The following is a 14,949-nucleotide window of genomic DNA, read 5'->3' as shown; positions in this document are numbered from 1 at the left end:
TGTGGCAGCTGATCCTGCCCTCTGCTCGGAGGGTAAGGAGCTCACAAATCTCGTTGTTTTTCCAATTTGTGGAAGTTTTTGACCACTGTTCTTTTCTGAGGTTGCCGCTAACACATCTTTGAAGTGTCACAGCCCATGGTCCTCTCCTGTCAGCTGTCCTGTTTATACAGACACTGTTTCGATGCTGTTACTATCTCCTATGATGGCTTGAGTGGGATTTACACTTGTGCGTCAGCCCTATACAGAGTCTACACCGTAGCCTACGCATGTGGCCTATGTCGTTGTGAGCATTTCTACTTGTGCAGTGGTGTGTCTGTGTCACTCTGCAGTTACACCATCAAAACACTAGTCGGTGGCGGGGTTTCTGTGAAGTGCTGCAAAGTTTAGTTGATTCAAAACACACATTAAACACATATTTCCCCACAAATACAACATGCTAACAATATTAGCATAAGCCTTTGGCATTTTACATTGTATAAATTAGCCCAGTGGCTAGCAGAGTTTTCCCTCTTCTCATATGAAGCCAGGGACAACAGCAACATTAAACAAAGGTAACGTTACAAAATTTGGCTCCATTACAACTCACAAAGTTCACTGACAAAACAACTGTCTTATATTAAACACATTTTCCAAACAAATACAACATGCTAATATTATTAGCACAAGCCTATAGCATTTTACATTGTTTAAATTAGCATAGCAAATAGCGGAGATTATGAAGCCTGAATAAATCACACACAAGACTTAAAATGCTATTTTTGTGGAGGCTTTATTGTCTTCACAATTTAATGTTTCTTATCTGTGAAATAAAATTGAATAAAATCTTTGTTTCCACTGAGGGAAATGGTTTCAGCTTACAAAAATAGACAGGAGGTCTGCGTCGCTGCAACGTGTAGTTACATTTCTGGGGAGGTGCACGTCAGGCTACAACGTTGGGTATGGTGTAGGCTCTGTGTTGATGCAGAAGTATAAATCCTGCTATAAAGGTAAGACAACTCTGTCTCCCCATTCTGCGATCGTACCTTATTCACAGCACGGCGAGGCGGCATTACGGCATAATATTCCCACCTTGAACAGACAGTGTGAAAGGGGCTAAAGAGCAATGCTAGCATGAGCCAAAGTCAACAACTAACAAGCACACTTTCTCAGTAGAATTGTCTGTCGTTAACAATAAATCCAAATAGTTTATATCTCTCCAATTTATTCCTGCGTCACCGACTCGTCCTCGTCTGTAAAGTGACCTTCATTACTTGTTTATTCAGAGGTGTTACTGGCTGTAATGTCACTGCTTTATTCTGCTCTGGAGATGCTAAAATTGCAAATGAGCATGTCACCAACACAAACAGATATTAGAGCGCTTTCCTTTTTGTCTCGATGGTGAGGCCTCTCTGTCGTCCATGGGGTAAATATTTACAAAATGTTGAGCCAAAATCAATATTTCACTCAACAAAAATCAGCCACAGAACCGGTGAGGGTAGATTACTGGATCCCAGGAGACCAAAGTCACCCCCGAGGTATTTGATTTGCATTCCAATTGTTTTGACATGGCTTCGGTGTAATTCACTGTGTGCCTCTGAAGGTGAACCGCTGCAGGCTAAACCACGTGGCTAATTTACAGCAGAGAGCCCCCCCCCCCCCCCCCCCCATTTGATATGCTGCTGTGGCGCCGGGGCTGCTTGTGCCAAGAAAGCAAGGCAACGGGGAAAAAAACCAACATAACATTTTCCCCTCTCAGCTCTAATATTACGCTCCAGTGCTCAACTTTGATTATTTTGTATGGTGTTAATTTCACGTGGTTGCTGTCGCCTTGTTTACGGTCGTGCGTGCTTGTCGGCGCCTGTTTGTGTAGAAGGAGCATGAAATATCAGTTGCTGAAATGTCAGCTGACTTCTCATTTCCAAAGACAGGCTGCTTGGTGTTGTTTTTGATTATTACATCATTATAATTTGTATGGGGGCTGGATCTGAAAGCAATTATGCTTTGTATAACATCCAGTGATTGCTCTCATTTGCAGAAATTACCTCTGTCTTTGCTACAATGTGACAACGTAAATGAACGCTGAGTGTCCACAAATACAGCCCGATGATTCAGTATGTTAAAATATTCAGGGGAAATATTCATTCAGAGTGCTCATTTGCATATGTAGCACAGACATCGCCAAACAACAACAGTGGAAATTACGGTTTATTATCTTTCCACAATCCGCAGCTTCACATTGTCTCCTTCTCATTTACTCGAGTGTTTTCTCTCTCCAGCCTCGGCCGTTTCTTTGTCTCTTTTTTTTCTTTCTTCTTCTTCTTGCTCTGCCACTCAGATTGATTCCGCTTTTTTAATTTCACAGCATAATCCAATAAACTTTATTGTTATTGCCGCAATTAACATTTAAGCTCGGCAGTGTAAAAAATGAGACATCTGTCACGGTTGGCGTGAGTCACGTGGCATCGGTCATGGCGTCATGGTCGGTTAGCGTTCCCTCCCTGCGAGGGCTTTCTGAGCAGCTTTCCTCTGGCTACCTGCTCCTCCAGGTCCCACCTGCAACACTGAAACAAATTAATTATATCGATTTAAAAAGCCTCTAATGACTTTAGAACAGTAAATGTATTAGAGCTTTAATCACTCCTCTTTTCACAGCTGTCACATCACGTCATGGCTACGTTCATTTGCATTTAGCACCATATACTTACACCACATGCAGGCTGTATTAAATTATGAGCCACAGCATGTACAATAGGCACTCTATATGCAACCGTACATAGGGGGCAGCTAGTTATTTGTTGATTGTCTGCCTCTCTGTACCAGTGTAATCGCTTATAGATTTTGCAGCGATCCCCTGGTGGATTGAAAATTCTTAGGAACCCTCAGGCCACAGTTATTGCTATTCACACATCCTGCCCAAATAATCAGCTACTGTAGCGCTGGGCTGGCAGCAATCTGCCAACTGTTACATTATGTGGACATGTGGAGTAGACAAAATCTGCTGTTGAATACGAAGCAGCAATCACTTTGTCAAATGTCCAAGATTTGATGCACTACAGTATTAACTTCTTGTTCCCAGTCCTGGCTGTTGTTTATATGTGCACGCATGTGTGTGTGCCTCAAAGAAAAAAGCCTAAAAGCCACACAAATATGCATCCTGAGCTGCTCTCACACACCATCATTGCTTAATAAAACACAACCTCACCATCTGTAAAGGTTAAAAACCTAAAGGGGAAGATCCACCTAAGATTAAAGGGATAGTTTGGATTTTTTGAAGTGGGGTTGTATGAGGTCCTGATCCATATTACATGCAGCAGATGTCTGTCAGTGCGCCCCCAGCTTGGAGAAGCAGGCGTGTACTGCTGTGGACGGGGGGCAGCAACAAAATGTATATCAGCCACTTAAAAAAATCAATAGCAGTTTAAGCATACCTTTCCATTAAAGAGCCTGTTGCTACAGAGAAGCGATAAATGGCTTCATTTCCCCAACGATGCTCTCGTCAAAGCCACCAGACTCCATTGAGAAAATCAGTCATTTTAGCTCCCTGAACACAGGAGCTGCTGGTCTACCGCTGCCTTGATCATTTAGTTAGTTTGTGTTATTGTGTGACTTTGGTGAATCCAAACTAACCCTTTAAAACACCAAAGTCACACAATAACACAAACTAACTGACTAATCGAGGCAGTGGTAGACCAGCAGCTCCTGTGTTCAGAGATGTTAAATCACTGTTTTTCTCAATGGAGTCTGGCTTTGAAGAGAGCAATATTACACTTCATTTTCCAGTTGGAAATCGTGGCTTTACATTAAGGTAAAGCAGTGAAAATATTCTAAATATAGCATACACTTAAATTGATATTGATTGTCTTTTGTTGGGACTTTTTTTAGGTTGTTAAAATACATTTTGTTGCTGATCCCGTCCACAGCAGTAGCCTTCATTGCTCAGCTTCCATGTTGGACTTCAGCCTGTGCTGAACTGGGGGCATGCTGACTGACATGGATTAGGGCGGACACTTTTTATTCAAGTTTCGGACATTCATTCGGACATGAGTTGAAAAGTTCATGTTCGAGCTGTAATTACCTGTTCAAAATTTCGGCTGGAGTCTCTATAGGTGCATCAGACAATTTGATGTAGTTTGCCTTGTGATCCAACAGAGGGCGCTCTAAGAATTCACTATCATGTTGACCTATTGCATGCCCTACTGACCTATCACTAAACGAAGCTAATGTTAATGTGTTGTTTTGCTACAAAAATGGAGGACAATAGCGAGCAAAGCCGTCCTGAGCGGACAATCACGAAAACATGTGAGAAGCAGCGTGTGGAAGTATTTTGGGTTCGAATGAATTATGTGTCATTTTAAATTCGTTAGACCTTGATTTTTTTGAAAAAGTGACAGCCCTAACATGGATAAGTACCTCATACAACCTCACTTCAAAAATCTAAACTATCCCTTTAAAGCGATAGTTGGAATTTTTTTAAAGCTATAGTGTGTAACTTCTGTCGCCCCCCCAGCGGATAATGCGTTATTACAACAAATAAGCCGGCACTTCCATGTACACAGAGTAACACTCGCCACACACCGTGTACACAACGCTACACAACGTGGTGAACACCACGCTGCTAACATTACATTACGTTCATAGCACCATTTCCAAGAAAATAATAAAGTACTAGGTACATGTAACAGCAACACATACTACTCATAATATAATTATAAACCAAGTCATTTACTCATCCATGTCTGCCCTCAGCCCAATTTCTTCCTTCAGGGCTCTCCACCGAGGAAAAGCGACGCCAATACAAATCCTTGTTTGCCTTCTCCGTCGGTCACTTTCCTTCTTTGCTAATAGACCTTCAGCCGAACGTCCAGGCTTTTTCTTTGTGGTAGGATCCACTTCTGAACCGTGTCTTGGCCGCTTCTCCGCCATGTTGCTTTCTCTTTCTACCTGCACTCTACCTCTTGCTATGAGACTCTCCACTCTTCCTCCCCCTCCCTTCTTGTTGTGAGGTAAAACGCGGCATTTCCTGTGCGCCAGCACGGGAATGTCGCCGGTCGACACGCAAACTAAAAATGATATATATTGAAAAATACTGCAAGATGTTAGAGGAGCCGATCGGCTTAATCGGCATTGTGTCATCTCCTCTAGTAGTGGCTTGGGTGAAACGGACGTTTACGGACATGTAGAAGTTATGCACTATAGCTTTAAGTGGGGTTGTATAAGGTACCTACAGTAGTTGGCCTTGGTCCAGACCTTCAAATGTGCCTACTCCATCGAGTTTGAGTTAACTGATTCATCTGGCATTGTGACACCAAACAGCGGTTTCATGTTTAAAATAGAAAGCAACCAATCAGTGCTGCAGGGGGACTTGATTAGCCAATTAGACTCACTGGTGGAACTTATGTCCTTATTTAAGTTGTTGTCAAGCAGTGTTCAGGAACCAATGAAAAGAAATTACAACAATTGCGAGTGCTACAGGCAAGATAGGCGCTGCTATGGCAGCTGCTCCAATTTTACATGTCTTCTCAATATTGGCCAACATCCTAGTTTGTTTTACTTCATCTGCTCCACTCTCAAAACCTCGGCAAAACAGATAAGTTGGCATGGTTCCACATCAGTGTGGACTTAAAATGATGTTAGATGTAGGTAGATACATTGGTCTCTAGTGAGTGGTTAGTGGACACAATGTCAGACTGTAACAAGTTGACAATAACACCTGATACCAGGCAAGTACTTATCTATATCCAGTGTTTTGCCTACAGCAGGACCCCAGGTTGGAGAAGCAGTAGCTATGTGCTGCTGTGGATGGTGGTCAGCAGCAAAACGTGTTTTAGCTACTTAAAAAAAGGCCTACCCAAAAAAATCAATATCAGTTTAAGTGGAGGCTATATCAAGAATATTTTCACAGCTTTACTTTGCCGTCAGGCAGCCCATTCCTTTGGCACAGCATTTTCTCAACCGTAGAACTTCCATATTCCTACGCATCTCTCTTTGTTCAGTCTCCCTCTGCAGAAGTTCTTCAGTGCACTCTGGTTTAGTGGATGTTAGTGTATCTGTTTTTTTACTTGGAAAAAGAACATACAAATTAGGACATTAACAACAGAAATGTAAGGCACTCAACAGACTATACCTCAGTCCATTAGTTAAAATATATTTCAGTGATAGAAAAGAGAGACAGACACAAGATAAGGTGGCACACAGTAGCAGAAAAAGCCATATATGCAAGACCACACGGTAATAAAATAAAATTAAAGTCACCAATTATTAGGGGGCAGTTTACACAGATACTGGATAAGGATAACATTAGGAAGATGAAAACAGACCTTTCACTGTGTTCCTGAGTTGTGCAGGTGCTAATTTGAAAATATGAAATGGCAGAGCACTCCGTATCAGTGAACCTCTGTAAATTAAACAAAGCTGTAACTGAGATGTTTGACAGATAGGAGGCCTGAGCTTATGGTTTTTCCAGGTAGATAAAGTTTCATTAAGGTCATAAATAAAGGCAAGAGGTAATACACTGACTACGGGTAAGTAAGGGAGAATGGGGTTGGTTATCACATTCATTAGATTTTTCTCCCCAGAGGGCGCTGTTAAAAAATGTTGGCACTGAAATTTTCAGAATTGGGGTCAGAGGTCAGGAATTTAAAGCCCCGTTTCCACCGAGCAGTACGGTATAGTTCGATACGCTTTTTTTCTGTTTCCACTGTGAAGAGTTGTGGATGGTACCAATAGAACCGTTCTGTACCGTCCCCATGTTTGGTCCCCCCTCTGTTGGGGTACCTAGCACACAGATCTGGTACTAAAAGGTGGAGCTGGTTGTGTCTGGTTTTGAGGCTCATGTAACCACTGTTCATACTGTGGAGAGTTTTATTAGTGAACTGTAACTATAAAATGAAAGGATGCTTTGCTGCCTCTCACAGCAGCTGGAGTCTGAGAAAAAAATTATTTAATTTACCACGCTGACTGCCGGCAACTTTTAATTTGGAACGTTAACTTGTAATGTTACTCAATGCATGAGTTGACAATGGGAATTCATCAGCACACCTTAAATTTCACTGTGACAACTTTGACCATTACTTTAGTTTGAATTCTTGAATTCTTTCTTGGATGGCAGACACTTTTAGTAATAAGTGGATCTTCAAGTGTTTAAAAATTAATTTCGACCGGGTTATGTGAACTGCATATATTCTAATCCTCACTCAGAGAAAAAAAAAGCGTCACAGAGCATCGTTCCTGTGGGCTCTGGCAACACTAAACCCCTGAGCTTGCCTGAGAAGGACTAAATGCACAAACACGCTATTTTTAAATATCCAATGGAGAGAGACTCTCACTGCAGCCTGTTCTATTTTGTTCTGAAAATGTCGGCGTGCAGCCTCGTTCTGTGGATGATAAACAAAATGCAGACTGATAAAGGAAGAAATACAGTGAGTGCTAGACGGAGCAGTGAGTGACAACAACCCCGCCCACGTGAAAGAGCACTGTTTGTGGTGGAAACGCTAAGCGGTCTAGGTACTTGACTGAAGGGTTACTCTTGGTTCCAAAGGTACAGTACCAAAAGTGTTTGGTGGAGACGGGGTGAAATGTAAATATCCTGTTCTTCTGTTTTCTTCTTCTACTTAAACTTTGGGTTCACAATAAAATAATTATTACCATTAAAAAGTATGAAGGGAGAGCTATAGTTTAAATTTTACTTTTCTTAGCTAGGCTACAACATGTGGTTATTAGCTTAGTCGCTGGCAAAAAATCCAAATTGGTGATGCTCGTCACATTTTCCTTGAGGCTGGTTGTCTTCAGTGGAGGGTATACGCAGGTATACGGGGTGTACCCACCTCTTTATGTGGCTGTTGACAGCATACCCACCTATCACCTGCCTCATCAACTACCATTACACCACTGGATGTCACATACTGTTCTTTGTGTTGTTCTTTGTAGATACATAAGGATTAAAAATGCATTTACAGGATTGTTTTTCAGCTTATGTTCTATATTTTTTTTATTTTTCCCCATTAAAGTAACATTGGGACAACCAACCCCCAGTGGGCATGGTCCACAAAGATATTTGACATTTCATCTTCTGAACAGACTAAGCTTAAGAAGAGTAACGTCACTCCATTCCTCCCGGACACTTCAGGCTTCCATTGCACATTGAAAGGAAATCTGTAAAGGTTATTGAGGGGTTCAAATGAAAGTACAAAGTGTGACGACCAACCCCATTCTCCCCTACCTCGTACAACCCCACTAGGAAAAAAAAAAATCGAACTATCCCTTTAAGATGGATGCTTCTGGAAAAATCAGCCCAAAATGGGACGTTGTCGTGGACGTCATGGGAGGGAAGACATGACAGATTTGGCAGCAGGTGGGGTGTAATCAAGACAATAAAAGAAGAAAAACAAAAGATATGAAGTGATGACAAATTATATAAACAGGCAGATGGAAAAAAGAAACACAGATGAGACAGAGAAGGACCAGATAAACATTGAAAGATGGTTCTAGGTGGGAAAAAAAATATCCTGAAATATCTCACAGGTGGGTGTATACATTTGTCCTCCACTTCAAGATTCCCATCCAAATCCCGTATTTCTCAAATATGAGTCCTTTTGTGTCTATGTTAAACCTCTCTTGGTTTTAGCCATTGTCAAGCTTTACATACTTGGCTGTTAACAGACTGTGAAATTGAAAGAAGTAATAACATTATCTATAAAAGCGGAATGAGGGATGAAGCCTTTTTGCTGCAATGCAGGCACTGTCCATGTAGCTAATTAACTAGCAGAAACGAGCGGCGAGGGAGAGGAGAGCTGAGGGTCAACGAGTGGATAAAAAGAGGAGGTTAGGAGGAGTCATAGCTTAACAGCAGAGATGATTTGACACCCAGCTGACCCCCTCACCTCGTGTCCTGACCTCTGCAGTGGCGAGCAGGACGGAGGTCAGCTGATCTCTGATCTCTAACAATGGCTAAAGCATTCCTTTATGTCCAGTCATGTTCGGGCGTCCAGAAAAAAACTGAGCAAAATCATTGTTTGGAATTGATCTGATCTTTTACCGTCCCCATCTGTCATGCCTGGTTTGCTCTCCTCCGTACATCCATTTTTATCTGAATATTGTATCGTACATCACTGAATGCAAATGGAGCAGTTTATCTTTCTGTCACTGTAACGCTCAGCCGCCGTCTCCTTGGCTTGGCCTTACTCTTCGGATGGGGATTGTGTTGCAGCGTTGAGCGGCAGTGGAACTGAGGTGTTTAATAACTGCCGGAGGATATTGTTCAGCTGAATTCTAATCACATTGATTAAAGGTATTGACCAGTGGGACCCAGGGGTTTTTACTGCCCCTTTGCCTTTATCAATCATCCACCATGCAGCTACACTATCCTCTCTGAAGCTCCACTGCACTGTCTCACTTTAGCTCACACACAATATACTCCATGTTAAAGATCCAATATTATACTCATTTTCAGGTTATTACGTATTTGGGGGTTTCTACTAGAACATGCTGACATGCTTTAATGTTTAAAAAAAACATTGTTTTTCTTGTACTGTCTGCCAGAATGCAGCTGTATTCACCGTCTGTCTGAAACGCTCCATTTTAGCACCTCTCTCTTTAAGACCCCTTCCTGAAAAAGCCCAGTCCCCCATTAGCCTGACATATATCCAACAGCGGTGTCTCCAGCGGTCAAGTATCAAATAAAATATATATACACATAATAATAATCTCTGGGTCCAGGATTTAGGGCTAACTAACTTATTAGCTCACTCCTTCTTTCGTCAAGTGTAGCTGGTTACTAGGTTACAGGAATGCCAACGGGTGGGCGAGAACAGCTGGAGAAGCAACCAGGAAGTCCTCCGCAGACCAGACCGTCCCATTTCGGAAGCCATTCGGTTTGGCTGATGAGGTCTTCTGATGTAGGCCACAAATGCCGCGTTCTTCAAAGGCTGCAGCACCTGAATTGAGACACAGCTTTAGAGTATAGTTGTGACATCACAACTTTAAAGAAGACTAAACTGCTCATTTAAAGGCGCATTTTCTGAATACGGAAAGCCTTTCAAAATCCGCACACACTGTGATGCCACACAGCTGGTTCAATATCAGCAAAGTTTCCCTTTATATTCATTGTCTCATTGCTGATTGTGGCGATCAGCAGTGATGTGGTGGTTCACTTTTACACTGTGATCTGTAGCCTATAGTTCGGCTTTAGCTTCTAACTATCTTTGTCTTTTTAACCTGTTGTTTCTGCTGAGTCAGTTTGACATCCTGGATATATCCTTCAAACACAGACTGTAGACCCCTCTGTCTGCTTCTCTCTGGAGTCACTCTTTCATTTCTCCAAACATATTTCTTCAGGGAGTGCAGTTAGTTACAGTGTGGGCTCCGTGCTTACTGCGACAGCTTGTCGGAGCATCACAAAGGGGCGGGGCTTAGTGAGTTTGTGAGAGAGACCAAATAAGTAACAGATAAAGAAAAAGTAAAAAAAAAAAAATTAACCACTGCAACATTTTCAGTGACCTCCAACTTTCTGGAACCTTTCCTCTGTTTACTGGTGCCTTCATGACTTCAAACACACACACACACACACACACACACACACACACACAAACTATACTACTGGCAATGGGAAAGGAAACTGTTGCCTGTTTTTTGCAGGTGTTCCCGCGTTTATAAATCTGCATATACACACTAATTTTGATGGGTAAGAGGATTTTAAATACTGTATTTATCATCAGCGGAAAGAGCTGTTGTCACTTTAAATCATCTAGGTTGTAAAAAGTGTGGTGATCAGGATGTAGTGCCGCTGCAGTCTCATGTTTTTGTCAGCTTAGATAACATCAGTAAATAACGATGGTTGAATTGACCAAATGTTCACTCTTTAACGCTTGTATTTCTCCCCACAGGGCATCTATAGCTGTATCCACGGGGTGCAGATTGAGGAGAAGAGCAGCTCGGCACTGAACTCCCCATCAGCCACCATGAACAACACCCATTCCAACATCATGCGCCTCTTACGCACCGCCAAGAACATGGCCTCCCTGTCAGGGGTGAATGGTTCACCCCACAGCGCTCTGGACTTCATCCGCCGTGAATCCTCCGTTTACGACATCTCAGAACACCGGCGCAGCTTGGCGGGCCACTCAGACTGCAAGCCACCTTACATGCCAGAGGACAACATGTTCAGCGACTACATCAGTGAGGTGGAGAGGACGTTTGGTAACCTCCACCTGAAGGACAGTAATCTGTATCAGGACCACTACCTGCACCACCACGGCTCAACGCTTGGGCTCAGCGGACCTCCTGCCAACAGGCCCCACAGTATAGGCAGTGCTAGTTCTCTGGAGGGCGGCATGTTCGACTGTGACAGCCTGGGCGGAGGGGTGGCCCCAATCTTCACCACCCAACCCTGCTCAGCACTGACCCACAGGAACATGAGCAAGTTTGACCTGCTGTCCGGACAGACTCCTCCCTCAGGACAGAGCTTCAAGGGAGGTCTGCCGGACCTGTACGGGAAGTTCTCCTTCAAGGGAGGCGCCTCAAGTTCCACATACATCCCTGGGCACGGCTACTGTGGAGGTAGAGGGGATGATGATGGGAATATACGGTCAGATGTGTCGGACATTTCCACGCACACAGTAACTTACGGAAACCTGGAGGGTAATGCCAAGAAGCGCAAACAATACCGCGATAGCCTGAAAAAGAGGCCGGCCTCTGCCAAGTCCAGACGGGAGCTGGACGAGATCGAGCTGGGCTACAGAAGGAAACCCTACCACATCAGCCACCACCACTACCACGGCCACCGCTCTTCCTCCCCACCACTTTTTCCCTCTGAACGGAAGAGAGGAGGAGGAGGAGGTGGTGGAGTAGGAGGAGGAGGAGGAGGAGGAGGAGGTGGAAACAACGACGGGAACTCCTATCTCTTCAGAGAAAAGGAGAGCGTTAGGGATTTTTATTTGGACCAGTTTCGGCCCAAAGAGGGCGTCCCTCAGTGGGAGCACGTGGACCTGACGGAGGGCCCTGGGAGTAGAGATGGAGGAGTGGGGGCCTGCACCAGCCTGGTCCCAGTGGATGACTTTCTTAAGAGCAAACCCAAAAAGCAGGATTCAAAGAGTGGGGGAGGATCTGGGCTGGCAGGGGGAGACTGGGAGTGCAGGAACTGTCGAGCTAGCGGGGGAGGAGTGGGCAAGCAGATGTCCATACATGGAGGGAGCAGTGGTGGGTACGGTGGCATGAGCTGTGGGTCCTCGGGAGGCGGCAACAGCCGCCCCAGCTCTGCGACCTGCATGCGCTGCGAGGGCTGTAAAAAAACAGGAAACCTCTACGATATCAGCGAGGACAACAACCACCTCTTGGAACAGATGGGGGGAGGGAAAGGTGGGGGTGGAGGAGGAGGTATGGGCGCAGGCCCTCAGTCGCAATCTCAGGGCCAGCAGAGGAGGAAGGGTGGATTTGGGAAACCACTGAGGCGGCAGCATTCATATGACGCATTTGTCGACCTTCAGAAAGAGGATTCAAGTGGGATGGGAAGTTTGATGTCTGGCCTGGGAGGTGGTGGAGGGATGGGTGGTGCAGGTATGGGAGGGATGTTGCCCCCACCCAGGAGTGTTAGCTTGAAGGAGAAAGAACGCTACATGGAGGGCACCAGCCCCTTCGCACACATATTTGAGCGTCACGGCGGCTCGGAGAGAGAAAGGGAAAGAGACAGGGACCCATTGTTTTACGGAGGTGACGGCCGGAAAGGACCCGGCTCACCGTTTGGCCTGTTCAGAGGCGGCGACGGCCTCCACCGCCGCTCCATCGGAGAGAGAGACATGAGAGACAGGGATAGGTCTTTGATGGAAGGTGGCGGTGTGGGAGGGTTCTCTTTATCCAAATCTCTTTACCCTGACAGGGTAAACCAAAACCCCTTTATACCCACCTTTGGCGACGACCAGTGTCTGATGCACGGAGCCAAACAATATTACATGAAAAAGCAACAGCAGCAGCAACAAGTTGCCAAAAACAGCCGAAGTGACTTCAGGAGCCAGATGAGCACGACGTCATATCTGCCGGCGTCCGCCACAGCTGGGGTGATGTCCAATGTGGCCCCCCGGTTCCCGAAAGAGCTCAGCCTGGGTGGAATGAACCACCACGGCTCCATGCTGGGGGTCGGCCCCCCGCGTCCCTTCAATGGAAGCAATGGCCATGTGTACGAGAAACTCTCCAGCATTGAGTCTGACGTGTAAGAGCAAAAAGGGGAGGAGGAGGAGCGGACGATGGTGAGGGAGGAGGAGGAGGGGAGGAATAGATGCATGTAGTGTTAGGAGATCAGGGATGATTTTAAAGACACTGTCCACACACTGCAACCCTAGCCCATATTGGGACAGCATGATGAGGTAAGAGAGGAGAGAGCTAGAGACTGTGAAATAAAATCTTGATTTTGCAAAAAAACTAATCTGGGTAAAAATAAAAAAAATCAGGACACCCTGAGGAGGTGTGGGATGTTAACCCTCTCTCAGAAACGGCCAAAGCTACTCTACTTTTATGTCCAAACACAGTCAATCAACATTCCCCTCAACATGCGCTCAACTCCAAGTCCATCATTTCATCCACCAGTGAGGCAGAAGTCAATGTACTTGGTTATTATCGCAAAGAGGCGACACCTCATCTTAGTTTGATATTGGACGTGTGAGCCTGGTGCGATGTGACGGCTGTCTGAGAGCTCCTGCTGAGCGCTTCTGAGGAAAAAGACTGCGAGAGCGAACTGCCCATCTGCCCCTGTGTCACCGCAGAAACAGAGACATTGTCACGTTTACCAGAGCCGCGACACAGGACGTGACTAGTGCTTCTCTTCTCTATGGAAGGAGACAGCCCGGCCTGTCCATCTCCTCTCTGTCCCACTCTTCTCTTCTCTCCTCTCCCCTCTCTCCCCTCTTCCTCTCAGCCCTCCTCCTCCTCCTCATCCCCGACGCCAAAAGAGCTGATCTTGTTTGCTATGAGAAATACAATCATGAATGATAATAAGATATTCTTATAGAAAAAAACAGGGTATAAGAACAACAATAATATTGATAACATTGTGAATAACAAAGATGTTAGTGCTGATTATGATAACACTGCTTATGATATCACTAAGTTTTTCTTGTTTTATGTTCTGTTGGTATAATATTTCACTACTGTTTTAGTATCTGTAGTTGTATCCTGTGTGCCCCGGGTGGCAGCAGGAAGGTTGTTCTAAGTTCAACCAACAAGCCAGAAAGACTGAACTCCTTTTCTTTTCTGTTTTCTGTAGAATATTTTACTCCATGCTCATACGTTTATTTGCTCCTCGTGGAAAAACAGGATCTGTGAGACGACGTTTAGAGCTGACAGATCCTTCTTTGATGTTAAAAATCAAGTGCACACACACACACACTTAAACACATGCAGATTTTTGTCAGTCTGAACTTGTGTTAACTGTGAACGACGCGTTTCGTCCGAAGCTGAAGATACTGAGAGGAAGGACGTGCCTTAATGGTCTCCAGTGGATGTGTCGGCATGCTTTTAGGCTGTTTCTCCTCACGTTTATGAGCCAAAACTGCAGTGAAAATTTACAGCAGGCCCGAGACGCCGCGGCTGATGGTTTAGATACAAGAGGAGATGTTTTTTACCTTCGTAAAAATGATTTCATACGTCGGCAAAACCGGGATGTATTCACGATGTCTCGACGCGTCTCACTCCACAACACGGCAGCCTTTAGACCACCTCTTTTATTCAGGTTACATGACAACAGTCACCAGGCACTTATTTTTTCCCGGCCTTTCACCAGTATCTCGTAGAAGGCGTTGCTTTCCACTCACGCGGTCTGAGAGGCGCACACAGAAAGCTTTGTTTGTACATTGTGTATGATTAATATATGCACTGTTGTTTATCTTGGCGAAAAGTGTGTAGGAGACGTGTTGTTGCCCCGTGACAATGATGCCGATTAAAGCTTGAGCCGTGGAGGATGTCTGTTGGAGAGAAGCCTCTTGGAAC

At 44.7% G+C, this 14,949-nt stretch overlaps 1 protein-coding gene across 3 annotated transcripts in view; it reads left to right on the top strand.

The window, feature by feature from the left end:
- Window positions 1-14,732, top strand: part of grin2ba (glutamate receptor, ionotropic, N-methyl D-aspartate 2B, genome duplicate a) — a 200,652-nt gene extending 185,920 nt beyond the window's left edge. For all 3 annotated transcript variants that reach the window (XM_078161815.1, XM_078161814.1, XM_078161813.1), the window contains exon 17: window positions 10,860-14,732. In XM_078161815.1, the coding sequence (XP_078017941.1) occupies window positions 10,860-13,181 (2,322 nt within the window). In that variant the 3' untranslated portion in view covers window positions 13,182-14,732. The remainder of the gene's footprint in view (window positions 1-10,859) is intronic.
- The last annotated feature ends 217 nt before the right edge of the window (window positions 14,733-14,949 follow it).

This window comes from Epinephelus lanceolatus, chromosome 18 (genome assembly GCF_041903045.1).
Source record: "Epinephelus lanceolatus isolate andai-2023 chromosome 18, ASM4190304v1, whole genome shotgun sequence".
Lineage (NCBI taxonomy): Eukaryota > Metazoa > Chordata > Actinopteri > Perciformes > Serranidae > Epinephelus > Epinephelus lanceolatus.
The sequence above is the reverse complement of the archived record's forward strand: the minus strand, read 5'-3'. Positions and strand labels throughout refer to the sequence as shown.